The sequence below is a fragment of the Crocodylus siamensis genome, chromosome 3, assembly GCF_052110815.1.
Source record: "Crocodylus siamensis isolate JL-2025a chromosome 3, ASM5211081v1, whole genome shotgun sequence".
NCBI lineage: Eukaryota > Metazoa > Chordata > Crocodylia > Crocodylidae > Crocodylus > Crocodylus siamensis.
The window spans coordinates 224,464,428-224,488,346 of record NC_143397.1 but is presented as its reverse complement, the minus strand read 5'-3'; the positions used below and the strand labels follow the sequence as shown (position 1 = coordinate 224,488,346).

The following is a 23,919-nucleotide window of genomic DNA, read 5'->3' as shown; positions in this document are numbered from 1 at the left end:
GTGGTCCTTGAGCTGAAATAACTGCCCACCCCGGCCCAGATCATTATCAGTGTTTGTCTACTCTCTTCTTGTACCCTTCCCTAAATGGTCTGAAGGGCATAGTGCCTTCCCTGGTCCCATCACAGGGACTCACCTGCAATCACATGAGCCAGTTTCTCTCTGTTTTCCGTTTCATAGCACCCCTGTGGCAACTACTCACCTGGTTGTGTGAAAATAATCTTTTGCAGAATATCTATTTAGCTGTTTTCAGTGCAAGTAACCCATGGATCGCATTTGAGAACCCCTGAAATAAACTATTCCATTTTATAAGAGGGAGGAGAGAGCAGTTATTTGTATATCTTCTATCATTACTCCTAGTTTTGTAGGAGGCATCTACCAGAACTGTCTCATACTGTACATTTCCCTTTTATATAAAACAGATACATCAGTCTAAAAGATTTTTTTATTTTTGTTTTAAATTCAAAGTCAAACCTCAGTCATTTGCAAATAAAATCCAAGTACAAAATGCTCCTTTCTGTATCCAGTTAAACAGATTTTTCATTATTTCCCAGTAAAACAAAGCCTGCTTCTTCAAATGTTATACAGCTTGCTCTTTTCATAAGGCATGTTCAATATATTTCATTTCAAATATTAAACATATTAGAATTAAAAACAACTGAAAGGTTCACAGAAACATGCATGTACTGCAGAACATATTAAAGACACTACAATGTATACATGCACATATACACATGAATAAATATTCTAGGAAGATCAACACATCTTGTTTTCTGTGAGGCCTTACTTAAGTAATGGACAAAAATGCAAGTTGAACCTAGGACTTGCATATTGCTTACACAACAATCATATTCTCCTCCCCCACTTTCAGTGAACAATAATCTTAGCTGTGCTGTAGAAGTGTGTATGTCCTCCAAGCAGCAACCATGATGAAATTGCTAAGTATATTGGAAAAGCACAGGAACCAAATCAAGCAGACACCTCCACTGACTTACAGTGGGACTGAACTTTCCTATTGTTTTCTACTTGGTAATTGGAGAGTCCCTCTTTGCATTATCCAGATGCCATTTCTATGCCCAGTTTCAAATGATATCCCAGAAGGAAATTCCATCACTGTGTCATGGAGTCCTCCAAGTGATTGGACGACTAGAACAAGTTCCTCTGAGAAACCTTGGTTAACAAAGCTCAGGCCAAGGTTGGTAAAGTACTTTCTCCCCAAGGGATGTTTTTCAGGCATGACCAGATTCTCCTGTAGAACCAATTACTTGAGAAACAAAATAAGTAGCATAATTTATTGTACTTCCAATTAAAGAACAGTGTGGAAAGTATTACACTTCTAGCTTCGTATTATAGAAGCAGCCAGAGGCATTATTGGCAGGGTGGGGGAAGCTTTTTTTCTTTCAGAGATATATTCCCTCTAGTATGATTATTCTGTTTTCTATATTGGAGCTACTTCACATTTTAACATCTGCTTTGACGAACAACGAATGAGAAGGTTTTCTCATGGGAAGGCCACCTCTGAGTAATGATGTCAGGATGACTGAACCTGTTTACCATGTCACCTGACTATCACTGGCTACAGAAACAGGAACTCCATAAGAAGCCAGATTGTAGGGGTAGATAAGTAGAACATTGGCCCGCAAGACCTGAGCCATAGTTGTGTGACTAGCAATATTTTTTTCTCTTTAAACAAACAGCTCAGTTTTAGCCACCGAAAATACAGAGGCCACACAAACGCGCAAAACCATACTCAGAGGCTCAAGCACTTGACAACTATAGAAAAAGTTGATCCACTATATAACGCATAACAAGGCAAGCCACACTTCCTCCTATAAACTGGATGTCACACGACACATTATTCATCAAATGCCAGACACAGTTAAGGGCCAAGTGATGCTGTCAGTTGCATGGATATAAATTCGGAGGCCCCCACCTAGAGTCAGTGGATCATTTGTCATTAGCTTCAGTGGATTTAGGGGCAGACCCATAGATTTATTCTGGTGTACACAGAAGTACCTGAAAAAGTTTAACCTTGCATAGGCCAAAAAAGCCAAACCTGCCATGACTTACACTCCCATAAATGACTCAATTGGAAACAGCACTGAGATCAGTAAGGTGCACAAAGCATATATTATCAAGAACAGAGATTTCCACCCATGAATTCAAACTGCCTCTACAGTGGTCCAAGTTAAGGAACCCTTGTTAGCATGAACTAATAATCTTGACATCAATTTCATACACATTTTTCACATATAGACAGTATATTGTGAGCTATAGTAATATCCTAAGGCCACAGTTCCTAAATTTTTTGGCTAGTGGGCCACTGTCAACCTTCAACAGTTTTTATGGATGACCATACTCCCTTATTAGCACACTTTTAATTGAAAATGCTACAAAGGCAGACTTATAAGCCAGATCAGGCCCACAGGGGTGGGTCATCCAGCCTATAGGCTCTCTCATGGACTGGATGATTCACTTTCATGGGCCAAATTTGGCTCATGGGGCTTATCAGTTCAGCTGCCAGAACCACTGTATGAGCACAGCTTCAGAACCAAGGGGAGTTAATGCTCCTGCTGCCCACCCCACCTTACCTGCTGCTAAATTTTGGAGTTGTAGTCACTGTTGGCAACTAAAATCAGGGGCAAAGGGAAAAGAGGGTGGAGCTTTTGTTAACCTCCTGGGTTATAATGCTATGCCAATACAGTGGTTCTGGTAACTTCGGGAATAATGTCATTGCCGCCACTTGCAGGTTGTCCACAATCTGGAACTGGCCTGCAGGGCCAAAGGCATTTGATATCCTTGTCTTAAGGGAAAAAAGAACCAAATATCAAAAATCAATTAATGGAGCAAGGAATGATATCCTGGTCTGAATAAATCTTCTCTTCATGGAGAAGATATACCCAGAAAGCTGAAAACAAAATGCAGTTACAACTGGAAACTCAGTAACGCTGCATCAGATGGGGCAATCAATCTTAAAGGTCTCTTACTGCAGTCTACACATAATCTAAATATTTACTACTAATGATAACTAGTGCATGGTGGGGTATTTTAAATTTTTAAAAGTAGAAATCCATTATCTATCTTTTTCAATAACTGATTACTGCCTCAATCATGTCTCTGAGCCTTCTGAACAGTTACTTGTTCACTGGTCTTAATCTTTTGGACATTTCCACCTGTGCATTTTTTCTTTTTGTCTCAATCAAGTGTTTGTTGACAGGGTGGCAGGAAGACAGTCACTAGCAGGAGTATTGGTTGCAACAGTCAGCAGTGTGAGAATTAATTGAAATTTTCATGAGTGCAAGTTTTTACACAGTTCCTAGGTATAGCAATTGCATAGCTACCATCAGTTAATATTGAATAACAATCACCAAGAAACACAAAGCACCTGTCTGTTATGTTAATTCACTTTAACTATTTTCTGAAAGACAATGTTGTAACTGGGTAAATATTTAAGCTGGTCATAAAAATATATTAAGATATATTTAAGATAATATATTTAATTTAAGCACAAACCTTCTTATTTTAGATACTTTTATAGAAATTGACACAGGAGACGTTGTCTCTGCCCTTCCAGAAATAGTATTAAAACAGCATAAAAAGTGAAATGTTACTATTAGGATGTACCCTGTAGTAATCAATACGGGCTAGACTCTTACTTACACTGACTAGTACATTATTCCACAAATAACAACCCTGTCTTCAACTGGGCTACCCACAGAGAAAGATATTACTCAGTATTGCCTAGGCCTCATGTTATCATATGAGTATGCTAATACAGTAATAATTCTCAAGAGCCAAGTTTTATTCCTCATGAAGTGATAAGGAGCATGAATGATTCATTAAAGAACTAAACATGTGCATGAGGTTCAGTAAACATGAGGTTTGGTAAAACTAATGCAGTAGTCCTAGGAAGTTCAAGGCATACTGTAATTTTTGTTACAGAGAACATTTAATTAATATGAACTGTAACAGACCATAATACATTAAAAATTTGACAAGTTGATTGTAGTTAGACACAGATCCAAGCCAGAACATTTTGACCAAATTTTTTAATCCCTAAAGGCTAAGGGTTCAGGATTTGAGTCAGTTCACGAGACCTTGAACAACCCCCAACAATTAATCAGAAACAGAAATACTGAAATCACCCAATACAAGTAACCTTGGTGACTCCACTACTACACAGATATCTGAACATGAACACTAAGACTTGCACTTTAGTGTGTATGCATTCTTTGAGATTTAAGTTTAGAGCGGAAATGCTCCTACCTCTAAGGGAGGTAACTCCACTTTCTCCACTCAACAGATCTGATTTTTATGTCAATTCAGTGGCACAACCATTTAAAAAAATATTTTATAATTTAAACTCATATTATTGCAGAACCAACACAGCTGTGAAAGTGAGCTGGACTTCATTCTAGCTCCTACTTTAAAAACAACATAGCTAACCAAGATATGGTTGCCATATTTTAGAATGGATGGCAGCATGTGAGCTAAGAATAGCATGGGTTTTAGTCCGTAAGTTGAATTGCTGGACTACCAATTAGAAGAGTGTACCTTTAGTTATAGACACAAATCTGGAAATCCACAAAGGCATTTTCATGCCTTTCATGATGTCAACTTCATACCTTTTTGAACACATCTGCACTTTAACCACTGAAATTATCCTGATTACAGGCTGGCCAAATGTTGATTCTAACCCAAGGAAGTTTCTAAACCAGTGATTCACAACCAGGGTGCCCTAGTATCCTGGGGTGCCTTGAGACCCTTTCTAAGGTGCCACAGGATGCTACACGATGTTAGAACTGTTAGGAGTGCAAACATGAATCACAGGATAAACCTAGAAAGATTTCAAATAGGAATCCCTAGTGTCACAAACATTCAGACCTATTGCGGTCTCTCTGAGTTCTCTGCAATAGAAAAAATGTACTGTAGTAAAAAAATGACTGAAAACTCAGATCCAGCATTTTCCAAGGCGTGCCTTGAGTCTAATAGACTGAGAACCACTGTTCTATGTAGTGAAGAACAGTGGTTAGTCTACTAACAACATTTTCACGTGACAGAATAAAGTTTAGTTTGGCCACTGTTCCTGTCACAGCTCTGACTAAGCAAGGATTCCTACCTCAGTAAGGAAAGGCAGTGAAACAGGCAAAGGGAACATCCCCGCAACCTGTTTTTGTTCATTAGAATATTGGTGGGTGGATCAAAACAGCAGTTCACAGCAGAGACAAATCTCTCCAGCCAAAACTGTAAACACCCCTAGTAGGAACAGCATGTCTGGTAGAAGTCCGACTGCTCCCTTTTCCCTTTTCCATTGCCCAGCCATCAACATAAACTGAGTTAGATTAGTTAGGTGTAAAATAAAGCAAAGACATCAAAAAAAATCTCACACCGTTCTTTGCATTTCCAAATATCAGGAAACAAATAGGCAGTTATGGGCTGTGATCTATAATACACCTTCAGAATGACAAGCGTGGACTGACAGGAACAAAGATTTCTGAGACTTCTTTGAGCCATGACAGTAGTCATCCTTCTAAATAATAATCATTACAATATATGATGCAGGCAGTATCCTGCCCTTTTAAAGGAATAGGGTTTTTTCCATAGCCCTTTGTAAGTCATAACTTAGAGAGACAAGCTCAAGACAATTTGAATATAGGTTTTATCATAATGAAGATGATGCACGTTTGGACTAAAAGTTTTGGTTTGGCTCTAGCTCTAAACAAAAATACTTATGGAATGGTTTGCATATAAAACTATCCCAACACTTGTACAGGAGACTAGAAAGACAAATAACAATCACGATGGAAACATCACATAACACCAAGATTGCAGCCTTTCTTTCCCATGTCTCAATTTTCTGGTTTTTTCTGGGATTTAATCATTAGTAGGTACCATATTTGAACCTCAGCAGTTTTATCACATTCAAGTATCTCCAGTTATTTAATGTAGATTTTCAATGAACATAAGTTAGTATTATTGGATAATAATACACACGCTGTACAAGCAGTTTAAAACAAAACAGCTGTTATACTGAAATTAATAGTTTGCAAATTATCTCCCTGCCTGAACACTGTTGGTTCACGCTATCTGTTTACTAACCTCAACTGTTTCCCTCACAAGGCCTGTCTATGAAATAGCTTCTCAACTAACGTTAGGAACCTGCTTTCTCCTCCTTTAAAAAACCCTTTAGATGCATTCATTCCCTGACATGTACTAGCTGATATATGTGCATCACACTGATTGCCTTCTGTAGCTTTTCTGTTTTGTACTGGTTTATACAATCCTGTTTCTCCCAGTAACCTTCTGGGCAGGGTTCTGTGATTAATTTGACACTGCTTTCATTTGTACAATAGCTCATACACTTCTATGAGCTTATGTATTCAGTCAGGTTTGTCTGTTGCCACAGACAACAATGACCATCCATTTCTAAAGAAAAATAACTGAGCTGCTACAGTAGGGGTGCACAAAATATGGCCCACAGTCTGGATCTGGCCCACCAAGGGATTTTGTCCAGCCTGTGGCAGGTCCATTAATCCTGCCTGGCTCAGGTGCAGAGGGCAGTCCAAGCGGCAGCACATGGGGCCAGTCCCACTGCCCAAAGACGTGCAGCAGGGCTAGGGTGATGTGGAGGCTGCATTCCACTTCTGGCAGCCCCAGCAGCAGTGGCGGCAGCTACTTCTGGCTGCTGCTGTCAGACTCAGTCCCACTGCCCAGGCACCCTGGCCCATTTGCCCAGCACCCACCACCAGCACTGGGACCCACGCAGACAGGGTGTGTGGCCAGGTGGGTGGGATGGGATTGTGGGTGAGCAGGGAGTGGCATCTGTGAATAGAAAGGGGAGGCGGGGCTGGGATCACAGGGCAGTAACAGTGTGGGGCTAGTGGTTGGGCCAGAGCCACAATCCATTCCTTGCACTTCCCTGCGATGGGTGCTGGTTCTATGGGCAGAGGCATGTGTGGGGATCGCAGATCTGCCCCAGGTCCTGGCCCCACACTGTCACTGCCCCAAGATCCCAGCCCCAGCCCTATCCATCCTACCCCCAAATGAAGCTCCCCATCCACATGTGGCCCATTCTGTTCACACAGCCAAGTATGCCCTGCCTGCATCGGTTCCAGCCAGTCTACATGGAGCGGGATCATGGCTGTGCCTTGGGCTCTGGCCTTGTGCTGGCACAGCCCCATGAACCCAGCCCTGGTCACCTGTCCTGCTCCAGGTTGCTACTTCCCGGTTGCCTGCAGCCCCATCCCACCTGCCCAGCTGAGCATGAAGCAGAGCCACTTAGAGTTTTGGTGAGCTGTTGTGGGGGGGGGAAGAGGGAGGTGCTTACGCAGCGCAGTTGGGTGGTGGGGGTTGCAGCTGACCTGGCCTGCAACAGCTCATCAAAACTTCTTAAGTGCCCCTTGGGCCCAAATAATTGCCCACCCCTGTGCTACAGATATTCCTTACTTTCAGAGATGGGGCCAGGTCTCTTGCTGTTCTTCAGCAGTTTGGCAAGTTGAAAAGTAATCATAAGCTGGTGGGATAAATGCAGATAGCAGTTGTTTTCACCTACACAACCTTATTTCCAATGCCATTTTGTTCTTGTATAAAAAAGCACAACACAGGACTACCTACCAGATAAAAATTAACTTTAAGAGAAGTGCTAAAATGGGCAGATCTACATTGCCTATTAAAAGCTACTGTACTACTGTATGCATAATAATTCGTTCTGGACTTCACATTGTTTTTGTGTATGAATAATGGAAAATAATCTCCTCTCATCTGTTATCAGTTATAAATATCAAAAGTTGCTGAACAGGTATTGTAAATTATAATTAAGGATGCTCATATGTGTAGTGGAAGATTTTATCCATGTTATTTCTATAAAAATCCAAGTTCAATCTATAGTAAGTTTATAGCTAACTTATTACTTCACTCTTAACAGGGTCTTGTGTTAATTACTGTATGGGACCATATATACTGCCTTTTTGTTAATACACGTATGATAAATGTATAATGCAGTCATGTGGGATCCATAACAATGCAGTCAAAATGTATGCTCTATCCATTTCCCACATACTGAAAAAGCTAGAGCACACTATCAGATCAGCTATGTTTAATTATCAAATATAGATATTTTTCTTGTAGTTGTCATCATTAAGAAATTATTTGGGGAAGTATGATTATTTATAAAGTGATAGGTGTTTTACAGAATCTAGTAACATAGCTCTGGGCTGGGAGTTACTGAAGTGGAAAAGATCCAAGCCAGAATATAACCAGAAAACTCTGTGAGCTAAAACCAGGGACTTAAAGTTCATTAGACTGCTAACAACATAAGTTTATTGCTTTCAACACCTAAACTCTTCTGATGTAGACAGTGGAGCAAAATAAAGTAATTTAACCAGATGACAATATGGCACAAGGATCACATATATTGTTTAAAAGCCAGTATAATGTTAACTGGGCCTAGCTCTCTACTTCTGAGTATCCAGGGTTGACTATTTATGAAACCCTGATCCTTAAATGAATTTTGCAGAACCAAAGGTAACATTTCAGGCTACTTATTAATAACACTGATTAATTACTCTTTTATGTTTTAAAGTGAGTGAACTGCAGCTCTGCTTGTCTAATCCCACCCTAAAGCAATGCAGGACAGGAAACCTACATGTAGAGAACACAGGACTTGGAAAGGAAAAAAATGGCACAATTTTTGCTGTATGCAAACTGTCTCTGCCACTTAAAATTACACATCCAAACATCCTACAATGTCTGCAGCTGTTTACTACTAGGTAAGACATTTCTCAAGGCACTCAGAAGCAGCTGCCCATTGCATTCAGCACAGAACATCTTGAGATTTTCTAATCTTATAAATGATCAATCACACTGAAAGTGCAACAAAGTATTATCAGGTCCATCCTCACTTTTGTTTTGCTCTGTTAATTGACACAATTCTTTGTCATCCTTCTGTCGCTGTTAATTTGTCTGATGCTTTTTGTAACATTAATGGCAACTTCTTTTGTGGGCATTTTCTTTGTGTCCCATTTAGCCTGTAAAAATGGAAAAAAATTCAGTGAGTTTTGCACTGACAGCAAATTGAGACATTTAAAACTATTACCTTGATGTCTGTCCAATTTAAGGATATAAAACCAAGGCAATCTACTATGTCCTAGTGCTGCCATATGAGTGATGTGTAGTAGTTTCCTTCTAAATTTCTCAATTCCTGCTAAACATCAAGGTTTATGGGGAGTTCCCTGTAGAAATGAACTGGCTGACATCAATTCTCCAGGAAACTACCCGTAAAACTCAGAGAGAGTTCTATCTCAAATCAGATGCAGTGAAATAGCCCAAGCTATTTGCTACCTGAAGTAAAAATCAGGTAAAAGTACAATGCACGTAGTCGCTATGGAGGGACAACCTCTTGCTTACCTTAACTTCCATGGGCTAACTCATGCAAGAAGAAAAAGCCAGATCTGATACATAACATATGAGAGTTCCATAGACGTATGGATGGATGGAAAGCAAGTTGTAGATCATTTACTATTCTCTTAATGAGGTAACCTCTCCTTCACCATTAAGGTCCTGTCCAGACAAGTGTGGCTGTGCGGTACGTGGCACCGCAGATACGTCTGCCAGCCAGGCTGCTAACTAGGCTCTGTGTGGCAGAATCACTGCTGCTGTAACCCAGGGAGGCCCCCAGGATCCTAAGTAAGGCTGCTGGAGCCAGCCCAGTGTTGGCCCCAGCCTCCCTTACCACCCCTGGGGTAACTTGCCATGTACCAGAGTACACATGGCATGGGCCTTCCCCAGAACAAGTAGCAGCAGTGCAAGGTGTGCCATGGTTAGTTGTCCCCGGGGAACCAAACATCCCTGATTGTTTGGATGTGGCCTAGTGATCTTACATATATTAACCAGAGTCTCTATACTTTCCTTCAGTTTTACCTGTAGATGCAGTGCCTACTGGGGTTGTGGATTTGGATTTAAAAAGGGATTTATGCGCATTAATCATCTTTTTGTCTAAATGTATGTGTGTGTTCATATAGTTTACATAGTTCCTGTCTAAATACGTGTGTGTTCACATTGTCACATTAAATTCAAAATTCTGTGCCTGCCTATGCACTGCATGCACACCTATGCATTCTAGCATTTAGACAAGAGTGGTCCAGTGTGTTGGAATATGAAGGTTCTTTGCATGCTCATATCAGTTTGTGTGCATGAGCACAAGGTAAGCCAAAGGTAGACTGGAATTCAGTGAGGAGGAGTGGGTACACATAATATACCTGGGCTTGATTTCATAAGCATTCTCTAAATATGCTAGCTGACCACACCATGTCACAATCCTCACAAACTCACAGCAAAACAAAAAAACAGCAAATAAGTGAAACAGAGAGACAATATTATGCAGATGTTATCAACAGCAGTGCGTTCCTGTTTAGCTACTGTCTAGACTTGGTTTCCTCTCCTCAAGGAGAGACTGGAAATGTCCAGAGAGGGTATTAAAGATGGGTCAGTTCCGATGGGAGATATAGTATGCATTTGTGCAATAATTAGTGAGCCTGGAGTTATGGTGCATTTATTTACTTCTTTGCTGCCTTAACTAATGCATTGCTGATGGTGTTGGGAGTCAGGAATAACCCCCTATATAGGTATGGGAGCATAAATTCACTCCCAGCTGAACTGTAGAGAAGCTCATGTCCAATTCAGCTAATATGCTGTACAGGCAGTCCTCGGTTTATGACATTTCGATTTATAATGAATGGCACTTACGACCTTGATAAACTGACCCCATGTTTCAAGGTTCCAACATGGGTTTCAACGTTAGGATGCTCAATACAGCTGAGTCCAGCTGGTAGGTCTGGAAGGGGAGGGGGGAGAGAAGGGCTGGGGGGCAGATCAATGCCCCCTCAGCGAAGGAGGGATTGTGGCTGGGACAGGGGCTGGGACAAGCGTTACCCAGCCGGGAGGGGGTGGGGGGGACAAAGGAGCAGCTCATCTGGGGCTGGGGGGAAGGCTTCTCCGGCTGCACGCTACTGGTCCGGGAGCTGCTCATCCGGTGGCTCCTGCCGCTGCTCCCGCTGCTCACCTAGGAGGGCACTGGGGGGGGTGCCCCCAGATCCGGGTGGGGGGGGGGCGTGTGGCCAATAGTGAAAATCTGCCGTAGCCCCCATGGCCCCTGCTGCCCGCCTGGAGCTCAGCGCAGTGCAGCCCTGGCCCTGCCCCCACACAGATCCGGGGGCACCCCCCCCAGACAAGCGGCAGGAGCTGCAGCGGGAGCCACTGGAGGAGCAGCTCCCGGAGCAGTAGCGCGCGGTGGTGGGAGCTGCTTCCCCCCCCGGACAAGCTGCACCTTTGTCCCGCGCCCCCCGTGCCCCAGCTGGGCAGCACTTGCCCCAGCCACTGTCTCAGCTCCAATCCCTCTTTCGTTGTGGGGGCTTTGATCTGCTCTCCCACATCCCTTCCTTCCCCTCCCCTCTCCCCCCCCAACAACGGACTTACCAGCTGGACGCAGCTGTATTAAGCATCCCAACCCCGCATTTATAACATTGCTTCTATGGGAAAATTGGTTCCAAGTTACAACGTTTTGACTTAAGATGCAGTTTTCAGGAACCAATTGCATCGTAAGTCTGAGGACTGACAGTAGTTCAAATGCCTCTATCAGTGACAATCAAATATTACTTCATATTTTTCCTGCAAGATTCTTGCATTCCTTCCCACTTTTGGGTTATGTAGTCTTTCATGGACTGGCATACTTTTTAAAGGAGCTATTCATATCAATCCAAAATCTTTTCTCTGTGAGGATCCAGTCATTTGGACTATCAGCACAAATCTGCTTCACTTTACACTAGTACAATTCCCATGAGGGTCAGAGATGCATGCATGACTGAGACTTGCATGGCTATGAGATGAACTCCACATATGGCATTGTGCATTATTTTGCATTTCTGCAGGTTGAATTGCATCTGCTATTGTACCGCTTAATCCCCTAATATGACCACATCCATCTGGTGTGTCTCTACCTTTCACATATTTATTGAATCAAAACAATGTAATGTTAGCCAGGAAGCTTTCAGACAGCACTGTTCAGCAGTATATCTAACTTCTTTACTACAGAGGCATGTATTTACTGTTTAACAGGTGGGGAATCTGAATCACAGAGAGGGGAAGCAATTTACGTGAAATTACCCAGCCAACCGTGGCAGACTCAGAATACACCTCTTCTGAGTCCCAGGGAAGCCCTCTCGGCCTTTAGCCATACCTTCTCCTGCTGTGATTAGATGCAAAAGGCAAGTGGAAGCCAGTAGGAATTCTCTTGCATATAAAATGAGCAGGACCCAACTCTGAGTCCTTTACCTATAGTGTTCTCACACTGCCAGGGTCCCCATCCCCAAGCACAGTCTAGCCATCATGTCTGCCCCAGAAATGCAGTGAGGGAATCTGCTCTCAGGTGTATTGGAGCTCTCAAGAGCAACCACAGCAGATACCGATCACATTTGGTTTGGTGTGTGAGAGCAGGAGCAGGTAGGTGGGTGTGTTCAGAAGGGTATACTTTGGCAGGAACAGGAATGCAGTACAGGCACCCCTTTAGTATCAGCTGACTTCTCTGCACTTGAGAGCAACAATAAAAAGATCTGACTGCATATATATTTGCTAGAAAAAGACTAAAGAATGCATGAGAAGAACCAAATAACAAAATAATGCCCATGTGAATTGTCCCATTGCAGTCAATGTTCACATGATTAAAAGGTTGCAAGAATTGGTCTGTCATGTCTCTTTCAACTCATCGACAAGAGGAGGCATGGTCCTCTTTGAATCTCTTAAGTCTGTTTTAATAAACTACTTTACATCCCTGCAGTACCAGGACATTGACAATACACTTATCCCCCCTGCTTTACCTGTGGCAAGTTAAAAGCTGCTTTTGGTGTTTGGGGCATTACGTCTGGTAGTTGGGTATGGTGGTTGTTTCCAAAGTTTTTAAAATCAAATTAAACCAGGGATGTCAAAGATACAGCTTGCAAGCCAGATCCAGCCTGCAAAGCTCTATCATTAGCCCATGATGCTGTCTGTGGATGTAGGAATTGCCTCACAGGCAGCATGTGGGGTGTGCTTGCGGGCCCAGCACACTGCAAGCAGCAGCTGCTCCAGCCACTTTGAGACCACACTGCATGTGGTGCCTGCATCAGTATGCATCAACGCCATCCTGGGGCAACCGCTGTGTATAGCACAGCCCTGGGGTGGCCAGAGCAGATTTCATTTCATGTGACATCTGCTCCAGGATACACACTGCATCTGGCATGTAGGGCTGGTCTATGGGTCTGATCTGGCCTGTGGACCAGCTCTGTGCCACTCATCCAGCCTGCAGAGCCAGATGAACTTGACACCCATGGATTAGACCAACATTTTTGTAGCATGGTTTAGATAGGATAATTCTGCCTAGAGCAGGGTGCTGGACTAGATCAGGGGTCAGCAATGTATGACCATAGGCTAGATCCATCCCACTGATTTAAAGCAGCTGTCACTTTACCATGCTACCACTAGGAAAAACAGGGGTGGCAGCTGATTTCTAACTCCAGCCCACCCACCTCTGACCTGAACTGGGTCAATCCAACCCACAGCCTTAAAAGGTTGCTGACCTCTGAACTAGATGAGCATCTTATGTGCCTTTCGATCTTACTTTTTTATGACTCTATAACACTAAATACAAGTCACTTTATTGTTGTTAAAGACAGAGAGAAAAATCATCCCCCATAATAACAGAACAAATAACATTTACAGAACATAATTCTAAAACGCTGCCAAGTTTCTCTCAAATTGGATTTAATAATTACATTGATTCTGTTATCTTATATTCAATTTGGTGGATTATTTTTTCTGTATGGGCTAATGATTATGACAAGCATTTACATTTTTCATTTTCAGCAAACCTCCTGTGGCTTTAGATGTGGAATATGCATCTCTACTCCTGCTAGTGCAGTACTGAAGTGGAAAGACAACAGTATAGTCACAAGGGAATATTTCCATGTTCCAGGAGCAATGAAGAATGAAGAATAAAGTAGGAGACTTAAAATAAAACATTAATGTAGCATTCATTTTAAGCCTCCTCTTCCAGTTATTCATTAGGGTCTCAGAATTCTTTTTGGGACGAAATCTGCCATACATGGTTTCATCCCAAAGGCAAATGTTTGAGCAAACCTGCTTGATGATCCCAATGTGCAACTTGGCAAGAGTCTTTCGTTCTTTTTCTCTCTCAGCACATTGGCCAATCACCAGTCAAAGGAAGAACAGGCATGTCTGTGATACTCATGGAATTGCAAATCCTGCATCTGTGCAGAAGGTTGGACAAGATAACCCTTGAAGTCTCTTTTGTGAGTCAGTAAAGAAGCTTCAGAATCTGCAGCATCCCAGAGATATCATTTTTCCATATGGAAACATTAATTAGATGTTTCTACTATAAATGTATACGGTACATGTGGGATAAAGCATAAGTACCTGATTCAAGCCAGCTAAAAACATTGGAAAGATTCCCTTTGAACTTCTTGAGCTTTGGATCAGGTCCTGACAAAGTCATGGCCCATGCAATCAAGCAAAGCAGTAATTAAGGAAAACCACATTTCTTTTTTGATTATTAATCTAAACAACTGAGCAGAACACACAACATTGTTTGATTTATTCACTATTACAGTTCAAAATCAACAAATGTAGGTTTTTTAGTATGAAAAATGTGTGAGTTATTCTGACTGCTAAATAAAATATCAATTTTCTGCCCAGTGAATCATGACACATTGTCAAAGGTACTAGGCTTGATCACACTGTGGCTGCAGTGCAAGTATTTTATTTGATCACAAAATACTACCCAGGGTTTGACTGTAAAAAGGAGTTCTGTCACAAAAATTATTGTAGTCCCACTGAACCTAATCTTGACATTACAGAACATATTTATACTCCTACCTCTGCTGTTCTGAAGCCATGTTGTTTCTGTGTCATAGTTCCAGTAGCATGAAGTGTAGGTTTTGAACACTGAGTACCACAGCTAGCTTTTTTCTCGGTGTTTAGCATTCCACATGCACTCGAGGACATGGTTACACAGGTCTGAGTTGATTTTCCATCCTCCAGAATGCCTAATAAAAGCATATGAAATTCTGTATTGAACATTACAAAAGCAGTTTATTGTTTATTCCCATTTTATAGCTATTTTGTAACTTTTCATGCAAAGAAAATTGTCCACTTGATATCTAGCTTATATAACCCATGGCTTTAAATGTGATTCCAGGTACTAAAAATGTCTCTGAGCCTCCTTGCCTGTATTTGTGATTTTCCTTTGTTTGCCAAACATATCTCTTGCCCTTATTGCTCTGTGAAAGATCCACCTGAACAAAATGGGAAATAGGCCTGGTTCCTGGGAGTAGCTGTATCTAAGACCTTGTTCCCTGCAGAGCCCTGTTGAAATCCTGGACACAAAGGTTTGCTCTCACAGAGCGGCGCACAAGATCAAGAGCATTACTGAGTGCATGGAGGCAGTGAACCTGACAGAGACCATGATCACATTCACAGTGGCAGACGCAAAAAGAAAGTCCCCATTTTATTCCCTCCTAGTTGTAGAATTTTAAGGGTTACTTATAAAAATTCTAAATACGAAATATTCAGACATAAGTATGAGTTTTATTTAGGTTTTCGCTTTATTTTTACAATAACTTGTGCAATAAAATCAGAAAACAAGGGGATATATTTTTTTGCCCATCAATAATCAAATTACTCATATTTTTCCGTCTGTAGTTGTACAGTGCTGGTAAGCCTAAACAATTTCCTCATCTTGACCTATTAAGAAAAATAAGTTGTCACTAAACCTAGCTAAATTTTAGCTGCATTACTAGGTCTTCATAGAATCATAGAGGTAGGGTTGGAAGGGACCTTGTAGATCTTCAAGTCTGACCCCCTGCCTGGGCAGGAGAAAAAACTGGGCTCAAATGATCCCAGCTAGGTAGGCATCAAGCCTCCTCTTAAAGACCCCCAGGGTAGGAGCCAGGACCACTTCCCTTGGAAGTTGGTTCCAGATCCTAGCTGCCCTGACAGTGAAGTAGTTCTTACAGATGTCTAATCTAAACCTACTCTCCAACAACTTGTGGCCATTATTCCTTGTTATGCCAGGGCGTGCTAGTGGAAACAAGGTCTCTCCCAAACCCTTCTGGTCCTCTCTAGTGAGTTTATAGACTGTCACCAGGTCCCCCCTCACCCTTCTCTTGTGAAGGCTGAACAGGTTCAGGTCCTGCAGTCTCTCATTGTAGGGTCTGTTCTGTTGTCCCCAGATCATGCGGGTGGCCCTCCTCTGGACCCTCTCAATGTTGTCCACATCCCTCCTGAAGTGAGGTGCACAGAGCTGGACACAGTACTCCAGCTGTGGCCTGACCAGTGTTGCATGGGGGAGGATCACCTCCTAGGCCCTACTTGAGATGCACCTGTGGATGCACAACAAGGTCCGGTTAGCCCTGCCAACCGTGACCTCGCATTGTTGGCCTGTGTTCATTTTGGAGTCAATTTGGTGAAAACTGGGTCTGGCAAAAATTATAAGAATGACAACAAACAAGGTTGGATGTGCCACTGTGGATACTCTGGTTTTCATTGTTCAAAAACTTAAACCCTACATGTAAAGAAGCATATATATGAATAATGAAAATATATAATCTTATAGTATAGCAGCAAAAATACTATAATCATTAGATGGGGATGTAAGGGTATGATCACAGACATAAAATAAAAATATAAGTGAAGGGGAACTATATAACATGTGACTGTTATTGCTATTTGAACTGTGAATTGCATCACCAAAACTCAGTCATTAATCCAGCATGAATTCATGTATATTACTGTGTTAAGAGAAGTAGCTCTTTATTTTCTCCAAAAATCTCCAGGAAATACATACAAGAAGAAAAGCTGCCTAATCAATGGAAAGAATTTTCAGCAGCAAACTGCCAGAGGAAGTGACTGAGAGAAGCAAAGGCTAAAAAGCCTCAGGGGAGCACATCAAAACAGCTATGCCACCTCCAACATCAACCATTGCAATGCTGAAAACAATGAAGACTTTAAACTAAGCCCGCTGGCGGATGGGGGGACTAATGCCACTGCTGGCCCACTGAGCTGCCCTTGCAAAGCCAGCAGGTCAAGGCACTTAAGGGATCCCATCCCAGCCCCAGCCCTGGAACAAAATGTAGGCAGGGCAAGGACCCCCAAGGGGACACTTGCATGCCTATACACAAATGCCAGGAGCCTGGGGAACAAACGGGGAACTTGTTCTCCTGCTAAATGCAAGTAACTATGATGTCATTGGGATAACGGAAACCTGGTGGGACTTCACCCATGACTGGACCACGGGTATCGATGGCTATACCCTGTACAGGAGGGTCTAGCCTCATCCAGAGTGGACGAAAGGGGCAGAGGTGTAGCTCTATGTTAAGGAAAGCTATGCATCCCTGCAAGCCGACATTGGCACCAATGGTGGATGACTTGAGACCCTCTGGGTTAAAATCCGTGGGGAACACAGCACAGGGGATACTATGGTGGGGGTCTACTACATAACCCCTACCCAGGGTCAAGACCTTGACCAGGAGTTCACCAGCGAACTGGCTGAGGCCTCACACTCCTGGTGCATGGTTGATATGGGAGACTTTAACTACCCTGACATCTGGTGGAAGGAGCGCTCAGCCAAATTCGAGCAGTTGCAAAGCTTTCTCTCATGTGTGTATGACCTCTATCTGACACAGGAAGTCTACAGGCTGACAAGAGGTAAAAAGCTGCTTGACCTTGTACTGGCAACCGGGCATGACCTAATTAGTAACCTAACGATCGAAGGGAAGCTGGGTGACAGTGACCATGAGCTGATCACTTTCACCATACGCCGCAAAGCTGGCAAGTCAGTCAGTAATACAGAAGTCCTCGACTTCAGGAAAGCTGACTTTGACAAGCTAAGGAGACTTGTCAGAGAGGCTCTAAAAGGCCACAACCCAATGGAGAGGGGAGTTCAGGACGAGTGGTTACTCCTCAAGGCAGTAATCTTGGATGCGTAAGCAAAGTCCATCCCATCTCAGAGGAAAGGCAGCAAAAGGGCACAGCAGCCCCCTTGGCTCTCCAGGGAATTAGCGGACCTCCTGCGTCTTAAAAGGAAGACCTACAAAGGATGGAGGACTGGAACAGCCACCAAGGAGGAATACTCTGCTCTGGTCTGTACCTGCAGAAAGCAAACCAGGAAAGCCAAGGCTGTGATAGAATTTCAGTTAGCTACAAATATCAAGGAAAATAAACAGTCCTTTTTTAGATATGTGGGGAGCTGGAGAAAAAGCAAGGGCAACATTGGATCCCTGCTAAACCAGATGGGGCAACTGACAACTGATGCCCAGGAAAAAGCAAACTTGCTAAATGGGTACTTTGTGTCAGTTTTTCACCAGTCCCGTAGGACGGCCCTGCCCACTGTTGGTCAGGGAGGCCCACGTGAGGGAGATTCCTTGCCCTCCATCAAAGCTGACCTTGTGAAGGAACACCTCAACAGGCTGGATACCTTCAAGTCAGCCGGCCCTGATGGGTTACACCCAGGGGTACTCAGGGAGCTGGCAAGCATCCTAGCTCAGCCCCTGGCATGGATCTTTGAGAGTTCTTGCTGCTCTCGTGAAGTGCCCAATGATTGGAAGAGGGCCAACGTCGTGCCTATCTTCAAGAAAGGGAGGAAAGTAGATCCAGCAAACTACAGGCTCATCAGCCTGACCTCTATCCTGGGGAAGGTCTTGGAAAAGATTATCAGAGAGGCCATCCTTAACAGACTACCTGAAGGCAATATCCTGAGGGATAGCCAGCATGGGTTTGTTGCAGGCAGGTCTTGCTTGACCAATCTCATTTCCTTTTAAAACCAGGTGACTTATCACCTAGACAAGGGGGGAGAGATTGACATTGTATATCTTGACTCTAAAAAAGCCTTCAATCTGGTATCCAGGGATCACCTCTTGGCTAAACTGGCTAACTGCGGCCTTGACTTCAGCACAATCCGCTGGCTGGGGACTTTGGCTCCGCGGTAGGACCCAGAGGATGGTGGTCAATGGGAGCCAATCGTCTTTGTGCACCGTGACCAGTGGGGTCCCTCAAGGCTCTGTCCTAGGACCTATCTTCTTCAGTGATGTGGACATTGGTGTCAGAAGCGGACTGGCCAAGTTTGCCAAGAACACCAAACTCTGGGGTAAAGCGTCCATACCTGAGGACAGGAGGGTGATCCAGGCAGATCTTGACAGGCTCAGGAAATGGGCAGATGGGAACCTGATGGTGTTCAACACCAAAAAATGCAAGGTTCTCCACCTTGGGAAGAAAAACCTGCAGCATGTTTATAGGCTCGGCAGTGCTACACTGGTTAGCACTACAGATGAAAGGGACTTGGGGGGTCACAAGGTGAACATGAGCCTTCAGTGTGATGCCGTGGCTAGTAAAGTGAGCAAAATGCTGGCTTGCATCCATAGATGCTTCTCAACCAAATCCTGGGACGTCATTCTCCTGTTGTACTTGGCTTTGGTGAGGCTGCAGCTGGGCTCCACAATTCAAAAAGGATGTGGAGAAGCTTGAGAGGGTGTGGAGGAGAGCCGCGCACATGATCAGAGGTCAGAAAAACAGACCTTACAATGACAGGCTGAGAGCCATGGGGCTCTTCAGCCTGGAAAAGCGCAGGCTCGGGTGATCTGATGGCCACCTATAAGTTTATCATGGGTGCTCATCAGGATCTGGGGGAACATCTGTTCACCAGAGTGCCCCAAGGGATGACAAGATCAAATGGTCAGAAACTCCGCTGCGACTGATTCAGGCTGGACATAAGGAAGAACTTCATCACTGTCTGAGCCCCCAAGTTTTGGAATAGACTGCGGCCGTAGGTGGTTCAAGCACCTACTTTGAACACCTTTAAGACACATTTGGATGCTTATCTTGCTGGGATCCTATGATCCCTGCTGACTTCCTGCCCCTGGGACAGGGGGCTGGACTCAATGATCCTCCGGGGTCCCTTCCATCCCAAATGTCTATGAAATCTATGAAGATGGTGTAAGATGGAAAACCATTAATAAAAATGTCATTGCATTTTTCTGAACTTTCAGCAGATGGTGCTAGGGTTTCTGGGAGCCAGTGCCTCTGTAGCAGAGGTTGCTCATGAGTCTCCCCAAATCATCTTGGTTTGTTAATGCTGAAAAAAAAACCACTTCCATTTTTTCCCCCAATGTTTTAATTTTTTTTTTTTACATAAATTCCAGTAAGCACTTGGAGGTGGAAGGCTGCCTTTTTCTGTGAGAGCAAGAGCTGGTGCTAGAGTACAAAACTCCACAGCAATGATGCCTTACCTCAGGCAGCAGGAAACATCCTTTCTTATACTGACAGGAAATCCACACAGCTTGCATTTCCCATCCCACACCTCTCTGCCAGTCCCCAGATCAAGCTGTGAGGCAGAGAAATGGTGTCATCATGCTTAGAAAGACCACCATTACAGTTGGTTGGTTTTCAGGACGGCTGATGATTCTTTATGATTCTTTGCGTGTCAAGCTAAAGAGAAATGTGTAGTCACAGATGGAACATTTCGATTTCAGAAGAGTGCAACAGATTAAACAGCAAACAATCCCACTCAGAGGAATATCTCATTGATCTAATGACCTCTGAAAATGTGTTATGCGAAGTCTCAAATGTCTCCAAGAGGAGCACTGCCTGTGCCCAGGCTCCTTTTACAGTACACTACAACCAAACTGTTGACCCGTTTGCTCTTTTCACATTCTTCTACTGACACCTGCATCCATTCTTTCATGCTGCACCCCACACGTAGACAGGAAATGTTCACAAAGTCCCCATCCCTCTGTGTCATAGCCTTAACTGGTGCATGGGATGGAATCTTCTGTATATAACCTCAAATTACTTTAGAAAGTTAAATAGCTCTCAGCCATACTCTAATGTATGATCAATGGCAATAATACTACATGAAGAATCATAACATTGGAAGACAAGTAGCACAACATTTAGGCCACTCTTGAAGTCTGTTTTCTCAGTAAGCAATAGAGATGTTAATGTAAAATAATATAAAGGAAGTTGCACCGAGTAGGTCTGGTATCACCAAGCTCAAGAGCCCTCGCCCTCTGCAACTGGGGCTTGCAGGCCGACAGAAAAAAAAGTCAACTACAATGTTAGTTTCATAGATTTCATAGACATCAGGGGCTGGAAGGGACCTTGCAAGATCATTGAGTCCAGCCCCCTCTACCATAGGCAGGAAGCCTGTGGGGAATCAAATGATCTCAGCAAGATAAACATCCAAACGTCTTTTGAATGAGCCCAGAGTAGGTGCTTGCACCACCTCCAAAGGGAATTTGTTCCAGACCCTGGATACTCATACTGTGAAGAAGTTTTTCCTTATGTTCAATCTAAAATCGGCCTTCTAGGAGTTTGTGGCTGTTGGACCTTGTTATTTCTTGGGGAGCTCTGGTAAACAACTGCTCTCCCAGGTTCAGGTGCACTCCCCTTATGTACTTTTAGGCTGCCAAAAAGTCCCCCCTGAGCCTTCTCTTCTCCTGGCTGAAGAGTCCCATGTCCCTCATCCTCTCCTTATAAGGTTTCCCCTCTTGATCTAGGATCATACAAGTGGCTCTCCTCTGGACTCCTTCAAGTTTATCCACGTCCCTCCTGGACTGGGGGGCTCAAAACTGGATGCAGTACTCCAGTTGCGGCCTCACCAAGGCTGAGTAAAGCAGAAGGATGATGTCTCTGGTTTACTAGAGATACATCAATGGATGCAAGCCAGAGTTTGGTTAGCTTTTCCAGCCATGGCATCGCATTGGTGGTTCATGTTCATTTTGTTGTCAATCAAGACCCCAAAGTCTCTTCTGGTTATGGTGCTAGTGAGAGTAGCACTGCCGAGCCTATGAGTATGATGCTGGTTGTTCCTCCCAAGGTGGAGCACCCTGCACTTCTCTATATTAAATGTCAACAGGTTTTGGTCTGCCCACCTTGCGAGCATGTCCAGGTCAGCCTGTATCCTCAGCCTATCTTCTAGTGTGTTCGCCTCCCCTGCAGTATAATACCATTTGCGAACTTTACCAGTCTGCATCTGATGCTGGAATCCAGATCATTAATGATGTTGAGGAGTACTGGCCTGAGAACTGAGCCCTGAGGGATTCCACTGGTCACTTTGCACCACATTGATTTGTTTCCATCAACTCATTGGTTCCAACCCCAGAGCCAGTTCCCCAGCCATCGGACCATGAGTGTGTTGAGGCTGCAGTTCCCCAGCTTAACAGTGGACATCATGGGAGACCAAGCCAAAGGTGTAACAAATGGGAGCCAGGAGCAGGGAGAAGAGGAGAGATCCAGGCACACGTGTGTCCCACCGCACGTGTGCCCCCTTACGTGACCCAAAGCACAGGTGAATGCAGGAACAGTGGAGCCAGCAGCGGGGGCAGCAGCAACTGAACCCCCTAAGGTAAGTGGGGCAGAGGGACCAACACAGCCGAGCCAGATCCGGAGGGGAAGCCCCCCGGATCCCTCTTAACTGAGCCGGTAAGGCGTTCGCGCCGGCAGGCGAGCAGGAAGAGCCAGGAGGGAGACTCCTGCTAGCGCGGGGCAAAGGCACCGCACTCAGCCAGCAACAAGCAGCAACTCCTACGATGATGTCGACACAGAGTGCTGCCAGGGCCCCTGCCGGGGGGGCGCAGCCTTCCCGGGGCTTGTCTGAGGCCTCCACCCAGACAAAACTCATGGGGGAACTGGTATCCCCCCACCCCTGGCCTGCAGGAGTTGCTCAGCAAGGCCTGGGGGGGGCAAGGACTGGGGACCCCCACACCTGTCCTGCAGGCGCCCGCCTTAGGGCCCCGGAGGCGCAAGTGAGGGAGCTCCAGGAGGAGGTTAGCAGGCTGAGGGGAATCAGGGAGGCAGAGGAAGAAATTGACGGCTATTTCCTTTCCCTGCAGGGTCACACACCCAAGAAACAAGCACCTCAGGAGGTGCCCTCCACTGCAGAGTGGCAGACGGTCATCTTCAGAACCAGGGCTGCTCGTAACACAGCAGTACCAGTTCCTCCAGTCCGGCTGAAGAACAGGTATGAGGCCCTGGCAACTCTGGAGGAGAAGGAGGGAGAGGAAGCAATCAGAGAGAAGGCAACTCCGTGCTCTCCACGTTCCAAGCAGGCCAAAGGAGCTAAGCAGGCCAGGAGGAAAAAGCATCGAGTGATTGTCATAGGTGACTCCATCCTGAGAGGTACAGAGGGCCCCACATGTCGCAAGGACCCCTCAACACACAAAGTCTACTGCCTATCTGGGGCAAAGATTCAGGACATGACGGGGATGATCCAGGCCATGATCCAGCCCACCAATTTACTACCCCATGGTCCTAATCCATGTGGGTACTAATGATGCGGCCTGGAGAAGCCCTGATCGCCTGATGGCGGACTACCACGCTCTGGGTAGCATGCTGAAGGAGACAGGTGCACAGGTGGTTTTCTCTTCTATCCTACCAGTGAGCAGACGTGGAAGACAGCATGTGACGTGCATCGCAGAGACCAACTGGCAGCTTCGGGAATGGTGTCTTGAGGCGTGCTTTGGCTTCCTCGACAATGACTGGCACATCATGACAAGAGACATGCTCGGATGGGATGGGCTCCACCTTTCCCCTAAAGGTAAGCATGTGTTTTCTTCTAGGTTGGTGGATCTCCTCCGGCAGGCTTTAAACTAGGCTCGTTGGGGGAAGTGGAAGACAAGGGCGGAGGAAGCCAAACCTAGCAACACCCACAAGTACAGCCCAGCCTAGGCCGACAAGTGGAACATATACACAGGTAAGCAACAGGGGCCAGGGTAATGCTGAAAGTAGAGGGCCAGTGCACACATCCACAGGAGGCCTCAAATGCCTCTACACAAACGCTCGTAGTATGGGAAACAAGTAAGAGGAACTTACCCTCCTGCTAGC

General features: G+C 44.5%; 1 protein-coding gene across 1 annotated transcript in view; it reads right to left on the bottom strand.

Moving 5' to 3' along the window:
* Positions 1-428: 428 nt before the first annotated feature.
* Positions 429-23,919, bottom strand: part of BAALC (BAALC binder of MAP3K1 and KLF4) — a 60,598-nt gene continuing 37,107 nt past the window's right edge. Inside the window, exons 2-3 of the mRNA XM_090040471.1 lie at positions 14,920-15,089; positions 429-9,023 (exon numbers count right to left, since the gene is read on the bottom strand). Coding sequence (XP_089896597.1) covers positions 8,913-9,023; positions 14,920-15,089 — 281 coding nt within the window. The 3' untranslated portion in view covers positions 429-8,912. The remainder of the gene's footprint in view (positions 9,024-14,919; positions 15,090-23,919) is intronic.